Consider the following 15,523-nt stretch of genomic DNA (forward strand, 5'->3'; position numbering starts at 1 on the left):
ACTACATACAGTAAGTTTAACCTGAACCAGAAGTCAGTTTTCTTAGTACGGAGAGCTCCCCGGTTGTCCATCGAATCACTCCATTTGAGTAGGCATGGTTGGAAGGGTTCATCCGCTGCCGTCGCATACATACTAAGGATTGGTCAAGATGTGTTCACTAGGGCTTAGCGAGGCAGTCATGTCACTCCATAGAATAACTTTGAAATATATCAATAGTAAGTGAGGTATCATTATTATCTTTTTTTTCAGTAAATTTCCAACAGCATAACGGCAAAAACAACCCCGTCCTTTTATTGCACGACACATTTGCTGGGCAGACCGCATGGTCCGGCCTTGACATCCTTGTCGTCCAACTCCTGAGGGGCCTTTCGGGTCTCCGTCGCCGGAGCCGGCTCCTTTGCTGCCGGAGCCGCGGGGTCCGCCTTCGCCGCCGCCGGCTTCTCGGATCCGTTCACCCCATTCGCAACGGCGGTAGCACCACCGCTCTCGCTGCCATGCAGTCAACCGACGTGCTTGGCGACAGTGTGGTAAAATGCCTCGCCCTGGATCGTAGCAATCTCCAGCTCCTTCGCCGAAGGCTGGCGCGATCCATCAGCGCCCGCGAAAGTACCCGCGCCCCAGGGGCCACCACCGTGGACCTCGGACAAGTCCGCCATGAGCGGGAAGGCCTTGGCATACCCGAACGGAACGTAGATGATGCCGTGGTGGGCGAACGTCGACATGGCGGCGATGGCGGTGGACTCCTGACCTCCGCCGAGGGAGGCGGTGGAGATGAAGAGGCCGGCGAGCTTGCCCCAGTAGCCTCCCGTGGACCACTGCTTTCCGGACTTGTCCCAGAAGGCCTTCCACTGGGCGGGGAAGTTGCCGTAGCGGGTTGGGATGCCGAGGAGGAAGGCGTCGTAGGATTCGAGGGTGGCGGGGTCGTCTAGGACGGGGACGTCTGTTGCTTTTGGGGGGGCGCCCATTTTGGTGAGGACCTCTTCGGGGAGGGTCTCTGCGACTCTGTTGTGTGTTAGTCATGGCATGCTGGTGTTTATGTGTGTACGGGCAAGGCGTGTCGTGAGGGTGAGGTATGGGTGGGAGAGACGTACTGGAAGAGGTCGGCGGTGCCGCCGGCCTTCTCGATGCCCTTCTTCTCGGCCTCGGCCAATTGGCGGATGTGGCCGTACATGGAGTACTGGAAGATCGTGGTGTTAGCCGGACGGTCATAATGTCAAGGGGGGCTATTCTTCGGGAGTTTGGGATAGGGAAGCGATGGGTGTGAGGTGTGTAAGGTGGGGTTCAGGGCGCTCTCGTGCGGGCAAACAGGCCGTATCATGGTGTCATTAACGGCGTCGGCAGAGGAAGCCGCGCAACCGAATGGAATTGGAATGTGTGTGTGTGTGTGTGTTCATTTCATTGTGTCTTTGAGATGGTGATGGCAAATTTTCAGAGGCATTGGAGCACTCAATGGTTGAGACTGTGGTGTGTGTGGTGGGAGAGTGAGGTGAAGTAAGGTGATGTGGGGAAGGGGGGAAGTGACAAGAAATTACCCGATTAGGAAAGAAGTGCTAGGTTGTAGTAAATAGTGGACTTACGTAGACGATGGCAATCTTGGGAGCCATTGTGACGGATTGATGTCTTGTATGGAGATAAGGGAAAGGAAGAGTGAATTGGTGCTCAATAGAGAGATGCTGGGTGTAGATATCGAGACAACAAGAGGGGGAGGTCGTGGCCTTATATCAACATGAACAGGCGCGCGCAACCCCCGCCGAGCATACGAGACAGAGACAAGGTGACAAGCAAAGATGTGAAAGAGAGGGGAACGAGACGGGCGTCTTGCATCATCAATGGCACGCTAGGCTGGGCAAAGCCACTGGAAAGACTTGATGGGAGTCGGACGAGGGAAGAGAGAGAGGAGAATGCAGAATGGGGCTGGGCTGGGCCAGTCGGGTACCCTTGGGATGCGGTTTCATCAGGCTCATCGGCCTAGTGGGAATTAGCTACAGTAGAGCCATTGAGACTATCCGTACACGAGAGATATGCTGCCATGGCTGCTCATGTAAGGTGAAGTCAGCAAGACGACGGACGCAGTTGGAAGAGGTGGAGGAGATGTGGTGGTGAGGTACCTGGAGCTTTTGCAGGAGGTGGGGAGCTAAGGTAGAGTTATACGTACCGCTGGTGTCTGCCCCTCTCTGCGGGTCTGTGCTCCACTGAGGGGCAGGGGAGGGGTTCATGTCCTTTCCGTTGCCCGTAGGTATCATTTTGACAAGTACCTTGCTTCATTCATCTTCCAAACTGTTTGCTAGTAGGTACCTTGAGAAGAGTTCAGTTCGCGGGTTTGACGACGGCATCGTAGGTTCGGTCAACGGACGGAAGGACCGATTAAGCATCAATCGGGTGCGGGCGAGATGGAATGCGACGGGCTCTTCAAGATCATGGTTTGTTTTGGCGTTGGGGTGTGATAGTCCCGAAGAACACCCAAACGACCATCCGTAGACTGTAGTAAGGTAACCTAGGTACGTACGTTACCCCATCCGAGCCCTGTCAAGCTACCTTACCACCATACCTTGCTTCATCTGCACAGCATCCAATACTACCTACGTAAGGTGGTGACAGCCGGGGAGACCACGGCCAGCAGTTCGCAAACGGTCAGGGCGGGCCGGAGAGAGAAAGTGACAAAAAGTGTTGGTGTGTGGGTGCTGAATAAGTGCTTAACAACCCCAGCTCAAGCTATCATAAGCCTTACCAAATACACGGGCAATCCCTTCCATGCCCATCGATAAGCTATGGATACCAAAAGTCGTTACGCCATGACAGAACGGCACTTGTTTGCTAGCCTACGGGGTGAGCTTCTAGATCCTGGTCTTCGGGGAGAGCTACCTAGCTGCGAGGTAAGCTTGGTAAGGTAGAATACAGATGGAATTAGAGGTTTTCGGATCACGGATTAAGAGCGGAGGAGCCTCGGATCCAAGGCCTGCCACCATCAGAAATGGTGTACCCCGTAAGGCTTTGGTGATGACCAACTCGCGCGCGCGCTGAAACCCTCGATCAAGTGGAAATCACTCGAGCGGCTCGCCAAGTTTGTAATCTCGTTGAATTGCTCTATCAGCCAACACGGGCGACAACAAGGTGCAATGTACATGTCCTGACCCAGTAGATAGAGAGACGGTGAAGGGAGACTAGGCTCATCTCAACCTCATCAGCCGATGCATAGTACTGAGATGTACGTACTGGCCTAGCCAAGGTACGGATACCTCACTGGACGAGATTAGTAGTACCTGACAAATGAGCTACCGCCGTCCCCCCACGAAGCTGACAGGTACGGCCACGGCCACGGCTACGGCCACGGGTGACGGAGCCGACAGATTGAGGATCGATGATCGGAGCTGCAGAAAGCACGGGCCAAAAGTACAACAATACCTGTACATTCCAACTTTAGTCACGGCCAACAGCTGGCAGCTGTCACTATTCACACTGCGAATCTTTTGGCGCGCGGGAATAAGAAGCCACAGAACGCCAAAGTAAGCGTTGCTAAGCTGCCGCCCAAGCCATCATCCAAGGCTGAATCAGCACCACACATCAATATACGGGGCACCAGGACCGTCTCCGCTGAATTGATAGGGCGGAGCTCTCCCCTGCTTGCATACAACTCGCTGGCAGCTGCATGTTCCTAACGCCCTACCGCGGTTCTTCGTCCCCGCTGGCAAAGGGGCTCCATCCTCTTGCAGAACGAACTTCTGACGCTGGAGCTCTATCATGAATCATTTTCTTCAAAGGAGAGCAGGGTGACACCGTTTGAATATCGATTGGAAGTTTGGACTTGGCGTTGAGCAGTTTGTCATCCGCGTGTTTTGGTGATAATACCAGGCAATCGGGATCTGCTCGTCGTTCTCGTTCTCGGAACATGACTTGAGGATGGAGCATCAGCCCCAGCGGTGCGAGAACGAGGTTTATTCATGACGTTACGGGGGATAAGATATCTTCCATTGTTGCTGGACTTTCCTGCTCTCCATCTTTACTTGCTTATCTCGCAACAAGGGTTCACTCTACCTTACATTTTCATGCCCCATCCTCGGCTGAGAAGGACCCTTATGAAGAACAGCAACGTTCAAAATCATTTGTCTCATCGCAAGACTAGTTGTCAGTGAAGCAGCCATTGGAGCGATACGATATTTCCGTTGAAGACGGAGGTTAACTGAAGGAGAGACATCGACCAGCCTTTTCTCCCGATACAGTACCACGTCTTAATGTCTCTCTAATCTTTGTTCCCTTGACACCCACAAAGAAAGTCAACATTATCTTCTGACAATTGCAGATTCCTCAGGCGTCCTAAGCATGGACAGCAATGGCCAACATGATGTGATGAAGCAACCAGCAGACTTGCAGGCCTCTTAAATCCTCAACAGCCTGCCCGCAGCTCTTTGGCTCGCGCCAAGTCGTTTACCAAGAAACGCCGTCAATTGGTTTCTACACCAAACTAGTGTTTGGCGATGGGCTGCCAACGGAGCTGACGACTAGGTCGATACTTGATATTTCCTCTTTAGGCAACCAGCTTGTCAACGACAGGTCTGACATCAGCACAGAAAACTGCATCTAGTCAGTCCAGCTGATTATTCCCCCCTCACATAATGCGTTGAAGGGAATCTGATGACTTTCTTTCTCTTGTTTCTCCTTTTCACTTTTTGATCATGAAGTGAGTAGCCTACTGCCAGGAGACTACACCAACACCACATCTCCAGAAACATCAGGTGAATCACCAGACCCCCAACCATGGGCCAGGAAGCCTCCAAACCAAAACCCGGCACCCGCCTCCAAGTCATCGGCGCGGGCCTTCCCCGCACCGGAACCGCCTCCCTTGCCAAAGCCCTCGAAATCCTCCTCTCTGAAGACGACGGGGCCGGTGCCCCCGTCCACCACGGCGGCACCCAACTCACCCACGGCCCGGAATCCGAGATCCGCTCCTGGATAACCTGCCTATCCCACACGCCCACCCGTACCGCCGCCGACGAGAAAGTCGTCCTCGACACCCTGACCACACACTTCCACGACGGCTACGCGGCAGTCGTCGACGTCCCCGGAATGCTCTTCACCGAGGAACTCGCCGCGCTGCACCCCGACGCCCTGGTCATCTGCACCGTTCGCGATCCGGAGGCGTGGGTGCGGAGTATTCGACAGACGGGAGAGCGGAGCCTGCAGGCTTTTCTGTCGTTTGCGCTGTTTTGGCTGCCTACGATGAGGTGGTTTCCGCAGTATATTGATGCTATTCCCAACGGTCGGTGGGGGGAGTTATTTCCCCCCGAAGAAGGGGATGGGGTGCTGCCTACGCGACGGGTGTGGGACTTGCATCAGGCTTGGGTCAGGAGAGTTGTGGACGAGGAGAGGTTGGTGTTTTATGATGTTAAGGACGGGTGGGGGCCGTTGTGTGAGGCTTTGGGGAGGCCGGTGCCTGGTGTGCCGTTTCCTAGGGTGAATGATGGCGATGCGATTGATAAGTTTGCGAAGGAGCAGATTATCAAAGGGTTGGTGAGATGGGTTGTGGTGTTAGGGAGCGTTGCGGCTGTAGGTTGTGGGTGGTGGTGCACAAGGTGAGTATCGAGAAGAAGTTAACGACCAGAATTAAACAAATCTCATCTATTCGCAAAGGGGTATATAGTCCAACTACAAGAAATATATCCATCTGTACCTCGTCAACCATCATCAACGACTCTCAAGCCTTCAGATCCCTCCTCTCCCCCTTCAACTGAAAGATCTTTGCCGCGGTAAGCACCATCGACCCAACCGTCAACGCCGCCGCTCCATACCCGATCATGGACTGCCACGCAACACCGCTATAGTCACCCAAGATGGCACCGGCAATCGGTGTACCGATCAAGATGGCGATACCCGCCACAAAGTTAATCATGCCCATGCGCGTGCCGACGCGCCCGAGGTCAGGCGACAAGCTCACAATCACCGTCGGCGAAATGCTCACCATGCCTCCGGAGAACAACCCATACAGGATCGCAAACACGACGAGACCCGCCATGTTGCGGATGCCGAGCCACGCAAACATGAGCACGGCTGAGCCCGCGGCGACGGAGATTTGCATGTACAACGCGCCGACCTTGTCCGCGAGGTAATTCGGGATCACGCGGCCCGGGATGCTCCCCGCGCTCAGCAGCGTGACAAAGTATGACGAAAAGTTTGCGGGACCAATATCGTGGCTGACGGCGAAGAGCTGGATGTAGAAGTACGGCACGTACATGGCCAGGAACCCGACAAACGAACCCGCCATGACGAGCATGAAGGCCGGGTCACGGAGCGCGGTGCGGTCGACGAGGGAGCGCTTGTGGCCCGATGGCGGGAGGCGCGTGTGCATGCTCACGGCGGGGATGACGGACAATCCCAGGAGGATAAAGGCCATGATGCGCGTGGCCCAGCCGAAGCCGATGCGGGGCTCGAGGTGGCCGAAGAGGATGGGGAAGCACATTCCCGCGATCGGGGAGCCCGTCGCCGCGAGGCCGATGACGAGGGCGCGGCGGCGGTGGAAGTATTGACTCAGGATCGCGGTGGAGGGGAGGAAGACGAGTCCGCAGCCTAGACCTACGCAGACGCCCTGTGCGAGGAGGACCTGCCAGTAGGTTGTGCAGAGGGAGGTCATGAACATGCCGAGGATGATGAGGGTGATGCCCGCCCAGACGAGCTCGCGGAAGTAGCCTGCGTCGTACAAGGGACCCGAGATGGGGCCGACCATCATTAGCAAGGCGCCCTGGAGGGACCCGATCCAGGAGATGGCGGAGGGGGTGACGCCGGGGAGGGTGCGTTCGTAGTAGGTCTGGTAGACGCCGAACGTGTTGACGAGGCCCCAGGTGTCGGCGAGGATGACCCAGGAGCCGAGGACTTGGATCCAGGCTTCGAGGCCGCCGTCTGGGACGGGGCCCGGGGTGGATGTCGTTAGGGGTTCGGCGCCGGCTGCGAGGTTTGCTTGGGGTTCCGGGTCGGCGGGGTCTGCGGGTGTGAGAGTTGTTTCGGAGGGGGTTGTTGAGTGAAGGTCCGGGCCGGAGCCGGACTTTTCGGTTGTGGTGTCTGTGTCTCGGACGGTCATTGTGGGTGTAATCTGTATTGTGTCTGTTTTGTTTGTTGCTGTTCAGACAAGTAGGTGTGTCTTGCTTGATATCCTTGGTTTGATGAGAGAGGTTGCTCAAGTACTTCTTGGCGGACCGACTTGTTGTTGCAACGTTGGGTGGCGATCTTTGGTCTACAAGTTGCGACGCGCTATTACGACACGAGTGTGAAGGAGAGCGTCTTTCAGGATAGATTAGACATTAAGTATGAGTGTAAGCCCTTGCATCAAGCGATCATGGATGGTGGGAAATCGCCGAAGATGGCCTTATGGTCGTTCCAAGCCGAGAAACTCAAATATAGAACAAGCAGTACCAAGAAGAAGGAAGAAACCATGCGGTATGGATGAAGAATCCCATCGGGTAGCAGTGACGGCAAAAGGAGTAAAAGAGTGAATGCGAGAGAGCTGCGTGGCGGACAGTCACAAGTGGACTAGACCATAGTCAGACCAGACAAGACCCCTTGACCGGATATAAACTTGGCTCGAAAGAGGCTGAAAATGGAGACCGCTCATTGCACCACCGAGGTCCACTCTTTCGTACACCATCCTTGGTGTTGGGTCCAGAGTGGAAGGGTGCCGACAGGAAAAAAGGAGAAGACTTCCATGCAGAGAAAAAAGGATTATCAAAGGGCTCCGCCGCCACTGGGGTCCCGATAGGGCGGCAGGCAGGCGGGAAGTGGTGGTAGGTGGAATCGGCGCGTGGTGCCGAACGGATGAGCCCGGCCAACACTAGGCTGCTAGTTGGCGGCAGGGCGCTTGTGACGGGACAGCTCATCAAGCGTTGCTTTGCTGTTCATGTTGACGCCGGTAAGGTCATTGGAGTCCAAGGATACGGTAGTTGTGCATGTTGTTGATGTTCTGAGATGGTATAGACTCGTCGCTGGACGGTTGTATTTGGTGAATGATGCTGTTGTCACCGATATGAGAAGCAACATGTTCGTCCAGACCTGCTGAATATGAACTCAGATAGACTATTGGAAAGAGAAGAAAAGCATCAACAGATGCAAATCACAACAACACAGAAAGACTGAGATTGCCGACATCAACTCCCGCTCTGGAGCCGTCTCCGCTGTTCTGAATCCCACCGGGGGGCTCTGTGCTCCACGAGTCCACGATACGTCGATACCAAGAGGAAAGTGGAATGATTTTGGTCGACAACGATAGCGGCCCGATTCCTGTCAGATTCGAGAGTCAGGGTTCAGACTTTTTTTTTTCCCTTGATCCATCTCGGCGCTTGCGCGATCGCCGAGGCCGGTGATCCACTCCGATATCTTCATTCCAGGATCGAATTTAGATCCGAGATAAGGGCGTTCAGCATCAGATGTTGGGATTGGTGAGGAAAGGTTTACATATTCAGATACTCATTGAAGGTCGCTTCTTGTGATGGGACGATGATGTGAATAACGTTGGGAATAGTATTGATGGGACGAGAGTTTGTCGATCCCGAAAGTCAAACAAGAGCTTATTTCTGCGAGCGGCTTATTAGCGGCTTAGGTTTTGCGCCACACACGGAAAGCACGGCAGCCGCAGTGACACCGCTAGCTACTTATTCAACATTTTGGTCGGCTGAATCATCAACAGGTAACTTGGCCGAGCGGTCTAAGGCGCCAGACTCAAGCTTCAAAAGCTTCATCCGTCCAACGGATGAGCATTCTGGTCTCGCAAGAGGCGTGAGTTCGAATCTCACAGTTATCATTTTGCCGTTTTTACTCGATGTAATGATGCATCTTTTGCCCGTCTTTCGTTTTGTTACCTTGCCCTCCCCCCTTTTGAATGGTGTCGATGAACTTTGCCAATTGCCGCCAGTTTGAGAGAAACCTCCATGGATGGGTCTCTGAATGCATTCTGAAAGTACATTGCAAGTGAAATTTAGCCACCAAAACTTCAGGGTCCCTCCAAATTCTGCTCTGCGTGTTCTTTCAGCAACCAGTACTCTAGATATCTGCCCCCAGGAATGGTGGAAAAAATTAGTCGTGCGATGTAAGCCTGACTTTGGCTGATTGAAATGTTTGCTGGTGTTGACAGAAACTCTCACCAAAAGGGGTCAAGAGTGGTCAATTCGTCAAAACCTTGACGACATCCCACTTGCACACCGCAACCTCGCTTTCAATACGGCTTCAAGTTTTCGAAGTGACAAAACAATCAAAGATGACGAATGCGCCATACAAACAACCACCCATAAACAATCCCCCGTCCCTTGGGAAATCCACCGACCCCGAACCTGACCACCCCGACTGATGATTGACGCAGCCTGCAGCCCTGCACGGTCCCAAACATGCTCCCGCGCTCCGCTCACCTCATACACAAAGTGTCGGAGCTCCTTTCAAATCATCCAACGCGCCGCGCAACCACTCAATGAGGCATGCGCCGGCGCCCTCCTCGATATCAAACCAGGGCTCCCAGATGTGTGTGGTGTTTCAAAACACAGAATGCAAGGGCGGCGGGTGAGGTCGCACAGTCGCCCCCTTCCCATAGTTAGCAACGTAGGCTGAGGCACTCGGAGACGTGACATTCTGCTGGTCAGATTCCGTACATAGTCCTTGACATTGCAAACCCCGAGTAATCGGGAATATCATATTTACCTGCCATCTACTCGTTTGAATATCGTACAATTCCCTTTCTTGTCACCAATCCCCCGAGAATCAGAGCTGGCGCTATGAAACCCAGCAATACACCCTACTCCGACGCCCGTCGAGAGGCAGACATCACCGACGATGCCATGACCGACGTTAGCGTGTCGCTCCTCAGCGACGAGGGCAAGCCATGGAAGCGGGCAGACATTGAAGACGGCAGATGCTCACCATCATCACGAGCGAGTCGATGCGCGAAGACCCGGAACCTCTTCCGACGATGGCGCTGGCTGCTCGATACCTTTCTTCTGGTCGTCATCGTCGGCCTGCTCCTTGAGAGAAGGGGCATTTCAACAATCAGCACACCAGACAAGCGTCTCGAGCCAGTCGGCGACCTCACAGGATTCGCACCTGAATGTACGCCAATACATCCTCCGTCACTTACTCACTGCTACCCACAAAATAGATCAAAACTAACAATGTGCAACAGTCTCCCAGCAAATAACAACCTTCCACCCAACAACAGATTTCGTCCCCGACGACCCAAAAGCCCTCTTCACAAACGCAACTCTCCAGGAGCAGTGGCTCTCCATCGTGCCCAAGGGCCTGGGCTACCTCGAAGTCAAGGACCCGAAGGCCCACGACAACCTCCCCGTCCCGTTACCCGAGTTCGCCCCGCGCACCGTCTTCACGACCTCGATGACGCACCAGCTCCACTGCCTGTACGCCATTCTCGAGAGCTACGCGGGCATGGCCGTCAACGGTAGCGCCAACGTCGATATGCACTCGCATATCCCCGAGGGCACCGGGGGCGCGGAGGGGCCGTGGCATTTGCAGCATTGCTTCGAGTATCTGCGGCAGGTGGGTAGTCATGTTCTGTTGTTTTGTGTTTCTCTCTGGAGATGTGTCTGGTAGATGGGGAACTAACTAATCTTGGTTGAGATAGGCCATCATGTGCGCTGGCGATGTCGCGCTGGAGGGCACGCAGACGACGTTTCCGCCTGGATTCACCGGTAGCGATGGATGGGATGCGAAGCACGTCTGTAAAGACTACAAGCAGGTGTACGACTACCTCGACAAGAACCGAGCTTTGGATGACCACTGGATTTAAGGCTTGTGTGTAACTCAAGGGCGTTTGGTTGGATAGAGGGATGGGCAATTTGGGAAAAGTATTGGCGTTTTTGCAAAAGATGGGTATCTCATTCAAAGGCGCAAGATGGCGTTTATTAATTTGGAGGAATGTCAACAAAAAAAGAAGCTTCAAGCTCCTCTTTGGGCGGGATACGCTCATGAGTCTATCTCGTCTGATGCTTCCAATTGAACCCAAATGCTGTGCCACAGGTTTGCCTATGCTTGAAGCTCTGACGGCCAGGTCTGCATCATATGATGATGTGTACTTTCCAGGAGCCATGTCAGCATCACAACTCACTCTAGAGCATCACAATTATGTCAATACATACATACCTATATGGTGATTTAGTATAAAGATACAAGTATTAGGTAAAGCACACGGACATGCTCCGGCCTCCACTTCCGGCGATTACCCGTTGAACCGGCCGGCGTAAGTAATCCCGATGCCGCGATTCGTCCACTGCCGGGCAGAGGACCCACCCTCCACGAAAACACGTGCATCCGCGACGGCGCGAAATCAGAATCCCTGTCACTCCCGTCCCCAAGAAGAAAAAGTTTCGCCTGGGCAATTGGAAGACAGCAAGGCCAAAAAAAAAAATAAAAAAAATAAAAAAAAAAAAGATGAGCCCCGTATCAGACCATTTGTCCCGAATGGATCCCGGCTCCCTTTTCCTGTAATATCTTTCCCCATTGCATATTCCCATCCTCCCCTTCCCTTTCTCTTCGTCCGCACACACATTGGTCACGATGAGGGCTCCACGAGCCGTCAGAGTGCCGAATGGCGGTCTGCTTGCAGGCGTGAAGCCTCAAGCTGATGCACGACACTTTAGCAGCTTCGCCGCCTGCGTAAAGAAGCAGTCCTCGACAACAACGACGACGGCATGGAAGAAGAACTCCGTACGCGCCTTCTCGACGACCCCGATGGTCAGGGACGCCGCCGCCGAGGCCCTCAAGATGGCCCAGGACAACGCCTCCACCCTCACCCCCGAGCTGGTCGCCGCCAAGATGAGCCCCGAGGAGGCCAAGCGCCTGTCGCGCGTGCGCAACATTGGTATCGCCGCCCACATTGACAGCGGAAAGACGACCGTCACCGAGCGCGTGCTCTTCTACTCGGGCCGCATCAAGGCCATCCACGAGGTCCGCGGCAAGGACTCTGTAGGCGCCAAGATGGACTCTATGGATCTCGAGAGAGAAAAGGGCATCACCATCCAGTCGGCTGCTACCTTCGCCGACTGGAAGAAGACGGAAGAAGGAAAAGAGGAAACCTACCATATCAACATCATCGATACACCCGGCCATATTGACTTCACCATCGAAGTCGAGCGCGCGCTCCGCGTCCTCGACGGTGCCGTCATGATTCTCTGTGCCGTCAGCGGCGTCCAGTCCCAGACCATCACCGTCGACCGTCAGATGAAGCGCTACAACGTCCCCCGCATCAGTTTCGTGAACAAGATGGACCGCATGGGTGCCAACCCCTGGAAGGCCGTCGAGCAGATCAACACCAAGCTCAAGATTCCCGCAGCCGCCATCCAGATCCCCATTGGCGCCGAGAACGAGTTCGAGGGCGTTATCGACCTGATTGAGCGCAAGGCACACTACTTTGAGGGCCCCCGTGGCACCGTCGTCCGCACCACTGACGTCCTCCCCGGAGGCTACAAGGACCTCGTCGAGGAGAAGCGCCAGGAGCTCATTGAGAAGCTGGCCGACGTCGACGACGAAATGACGGAGCTCTACCTCGAGGAACAAACGCCCACCAACGCCCAGATCAAGGCCGCCATTCGCCGCTCCACCATCGCCCTCAAGTTCTCCCCCGTCATGATGGGTTCCGCCCTCGCCGACAAGGGCATCCAGACCGTCCTGGACGCCGTCTGCGACTACCTGCCCAACCCGTCCGAGGTCGAGAACAAGGCCCTCGACAAGAAGCGCGATGAGGCCACCGTCAAGCTCGTCCCCTACAACTCACTCCCCTTTGTCGGTCTCGCCTTCAAGCTCGAGGAGAACAACTACGGCCAGCTCACCTACATCCGCGTCTACCAGGGCAAGCTCCGCAAGGGCACCTACCTCTTCAACTCCCGCACCGACAAGAAGGTCCGCATCCCCCGCATCGTCCGCATGCACTCCAACGAGATGGAGGACGTCAACGAGGTCGGCGCCGGCGAGATCTGCGCCGTCTTCGGTGTCGACTGCGCCTCGGGCGACACCTTCACCGACGGTGGCCTCCCCTACACCATGTCCTCCATGTTCGTCCCCGACGCCGTCATGTCCCTCTCCATCAAGCCCAAGCGCACCAGCGACGCCGACAACTTCTCCAAGGCCATGAACCGCTTCCAGCGTGAGGACCCCACCTTCCGTCTGCACGTCGACGAGGAGTCCGAGGAGACCATCATCTCCGGCATGGGCGAGCTCCACCTCGAAATCTACGTCGAGCGCCTCCGCCGCGAGTACAAGGTCGACTGCGAAACCGGAAAGCCCCGCGTCGCCTACCGCGAGACCGTCTCCCGCAAGACAGAGTACGACTTCCTCCTCCGCAGACAATCCGGCGGTCCCGGAGACTACGCCCGCGTTGCCGGCTGGATCGAGCCTCACGACGACCCGGAGGCCAACTTCTTCGAGACCCAGGTCGTCGGCGGCACCATCCCGGACAAGTACCTCACCGCCTGCTCCAAGGGCTTCGAAGAGGCCGCCCTCAAGGGTCCTCTCCTCGGCCACAAGGTTATCGGCACAAAGATGATTGTCAACGACGGTTCCACCCACGTCACGGATTCGTCCGATTTCGCCTTCAACCTCGCCACGCAAATGGCCTTCCGCAAGGCCTTTGACGACGCCGGCGGCCAGGTCCTCGAGCCCCTCATGAAGACCACCATCACCGCGCCCAACGAGTTCCAGGGTAACATCATCATGCTCATGAACAAGCGCAATGCTACCATCCACGACACTGAGGTCGGCACCGAGGATTTTACCCTCATCGCCGACTGCAGTCTCAACGCCATGTTCGGCTTCAGTTCTCAGCTCCGCGCTGCCACCCAGGGCAAGGGCGAGTTCGGTATGGAGTTTAGCCACTACGCCGCGGCACCTCCTCACCTTCAGTATGTTGACCCCTCTTGACATTACTCCGGTTAATGATTACTAACAACCTCTACAGAAAGGAGCTCTGCGCCAACTACCAGAAGGAGTTGGAGGCCAAGCGCACCAAATAAGCCACTGATCAAGAACTTTCCCCCACTTTCTTTTTGGGAGAGAATATTTGCATCCGAAAACATGGTGACAAAACCATGGCACACAAGTGCCACCCGTGTATCAATATCGAAGCCCCCTTCTCGCCGTCCGCGAATCCTTGAGCGAAATCGCCAAACCGGGACGGATGGGGGGCTCGTACGTCGCCTATTTGGGCGGGCGTATGTAAAAATGTATATCTAATGTCATGTCAGGAATCTTCTTGTAGAAAAGCCTGGACGTGAAAGGAAAAAATCCAACCCTTCTGTAGGACCTTGTAAAAGATAAAGACAGGGTGTATAGGGGTAACGCGATTTATGATAGAACTAGACTTTGAAACAATACAAGCCTCGTCTTCTCTCCCATATGCTGTTCCTTTGCTTCTGAATAGTCCCCTGCTTGCGCGTGTGATTTGGAGGAATAAGGATGGTGCTAAAATCTGGCCCTCCTGTACTGACAATCCTATTTCGTGTCTCAGACGACCCGTTTGACTTGCTTTTCGGACGGCATCGTCGATTTTCGTCTCCTCGGACGCTTCACCGCAGCCGAGCTGGACCTCTCGCTCGTATGCCAGTAATATGGCGACGTTGGCTTCTCAGGAGCGCTCAAAAGGGCATCTACACCCACTTGGTCAGCAAAATCTAGCCTCCCTAATCGGGCCTCCTGCGTCCATTCGTATTTTCCTCACATATCACTCCAGGAACCCATCCGACAATAGTCAACACAACCGCAACCGCAACCCTCTTCTCGACCTTCCGTCCCGCCGACCCGCGGTACACAGCCACAGGCGGACACGCAATCGCGATAATGCTCTCCCCGTTCAAGCAGCAACACCGGCATCGCAGGCACAAGCGCAGGGAGAGACATCCTGCGGTCTTACTCGTCGGGCGCGAGGGCTTTGGGGGTAAAGTGATGAGGTAGCGGACGACGCTGCCGCGTTCAGATCGAGAGGCTGTTCTCGGGAGAAGCGAGGGAGGTGTGCGGTTGCCGAGGCCGAGGCTGAGGTGGGAAGACAAGATGCGTTTGAGGGTGGATTGGGTGCCGGACCAGAGGGTGCGGAGGCTGGTTGATTTGCTATTGGTGCTTGCTTGGGATGGGGTCCCTATGGAGGACATGGCTGACGGATGGTTTGATGGTGTAGGATTTGTAGGACGTTATGTGAAGAGTCGGTTGTTTCTCAAGTGTGGAGGAGACGGGTCGTTGGCAGCGGATGATACATGATACCTGCCAAATGTTGAGACAGGTGCTGGGTCGTCACTGCATGAGCAGGACATGGTGTAGCAATCAGCACCTTCCCTTCCAGAGTGCTTTAGCATCTGATAAAGGTGTATCATTTAATCCCATTCTATGAAATCCAGCCGGAGCCTGAATGTTCGGGTTGTTGACGATACTCGCGATACACCTCCAGCGCTCTTCATATAGCCACAACACAAACCCCCCAACCCCCAAGCCCTTTTGGGTCAAACGGATTTGTTCTTGACCGCAGTAGAAGTCAATAAGTCCATGCTAGATTGAACACCGGCTT

The 15,523-nt window shown here is 54.9% G+C and overlaps 6 protein-coding genes across 6 annotated transcripts; 3 read left to right on the plus strand and 3 right to left on the minus strand.

Annotated features, from left to right (window-relative positions):
• Positions 1-500: 500 nt before the first annotated feature.
• CPAR01_00676 (minor allergen Alt a 7) lies at positions 501-2,243 on the minus strand (the record flags this gene model as incomplete). The annotated part of the gene is made up of 5 exons (XM_060484966.1): positions 501-1,002; positions 1,092-1,177; positions 1,578-1,673; positions 1,780-1,968; positions 2,013-2,243. 5 exons carry the CDS (start codon positions 2,241-2,243, stop codon positions 501-503), a joined length of 1,104 nt encoding a protein of 367 aa, XP_060355823.1.
• Positions 2,244-4,752: 2,509 nt separating this feature from the next.
• CPAR01_00677 (uncharacterized protein) lies at positions 4,753-5,571 on the plus strand (the record flags this gene model as incomplete). The annotated part of the gene is made up of 1 exon (XM_060484967.1): positions 4,753-5,571. The coding sequence occupies one exon, from the start codon at positions 4,753-4,755 to the stop codon at positions 5,569-5,571; it is 819 nt and encodes a 272-aa protein (XP_060355824.1).
• A 118-nt stretch (positions 5,572-5,689) lies between these two features.
• On the minus strand, positions 5,690-7,066 carry CPAR01_00678 (major facilitator superfamily transporter; the record flags this gene model as incomplete). The annotated part of the gene is made up of 1 exon (XM_060484968.1): positions 5,690-7,066. One exon carries the CDS (start codon positions 7,064-7,066, stop codon positions 5,690-5,692), a length of 1,377 nt encoding a protein of 458 aa, XP_060355825.1.
• Positions 7,067-9,740: 2,674 nt separating this feature from the next.
• CPAR01_00679 (uncharacterized protein) lies at positions 9,741-10,765 on the plus strand (the record flags this gene model as incomplete). Its single annotated transcript, XM_060484969.1, has 3 exons — positions 9,741-10,071; positions 10,145-10,515; positions 10,601-10,765. The coding sequence occupies 3 exons, from the start codon at positions 9,741-9,743 to the stop codon at positions 10,763-10,765; spliced, it is 867 nt and encodes a 288-aa protein (XP_060355826.1).
• A 767-nt stretch (positions 10,766-11,532) lies between these two features.
• CPAR01_00680 (elongation factor G) lies at positions 11,533-13,982 on the plus strand (the record flags this gene model as incomplete). Its single annotated transcript, XM_060484970.1, has 2 exons — positions 11,533-13,871; positions 13,928-13,982. 2 exons carry the CDS (start codon positions 11,533-11,535, stop codon positions 13,980-13,982), a joined length of 2,394 nt encoding a protein of 797 aa, XP_060355827.1.
• Positions 13,983-14,472: 490 nt separating this feature from the next.
• Positions 14,473-15,113, minus strand: CPAR01_00681 (uncharacterized protein; the record flags this gene model as incomplete). Its single annotated transcript, XM_060484971.1, has 2 exons — positions 14,473-14,615; positions 14,687-15,113. The coding sequence occupies 2 exons, from the start codon at positions 15,111-15,113 to the stop codon at positions 14,473-14,475; spliced, it is 570 nt and encodes a 189-aa protein (XP_060355828.1).
• Between the last annotated feature and the right edge of the window lie 410 nt (positions 15,114-15,523).

Source organism: Colletotrichum paranaense (genome assembly GCF_030867605.1).
Source record: "Colletotrichum paranaense strain IMI 384185 chromosome Unknown Scaffold_1.1, whole genome shotgun sequence".
Taxonomy (NCBI): Eukaryota; Fungi; Ascomycota; class Sordariomycetes; order Glomerellales; family Glomerellaceae; genus Colletotrichum; species Colletotrichum paranaense.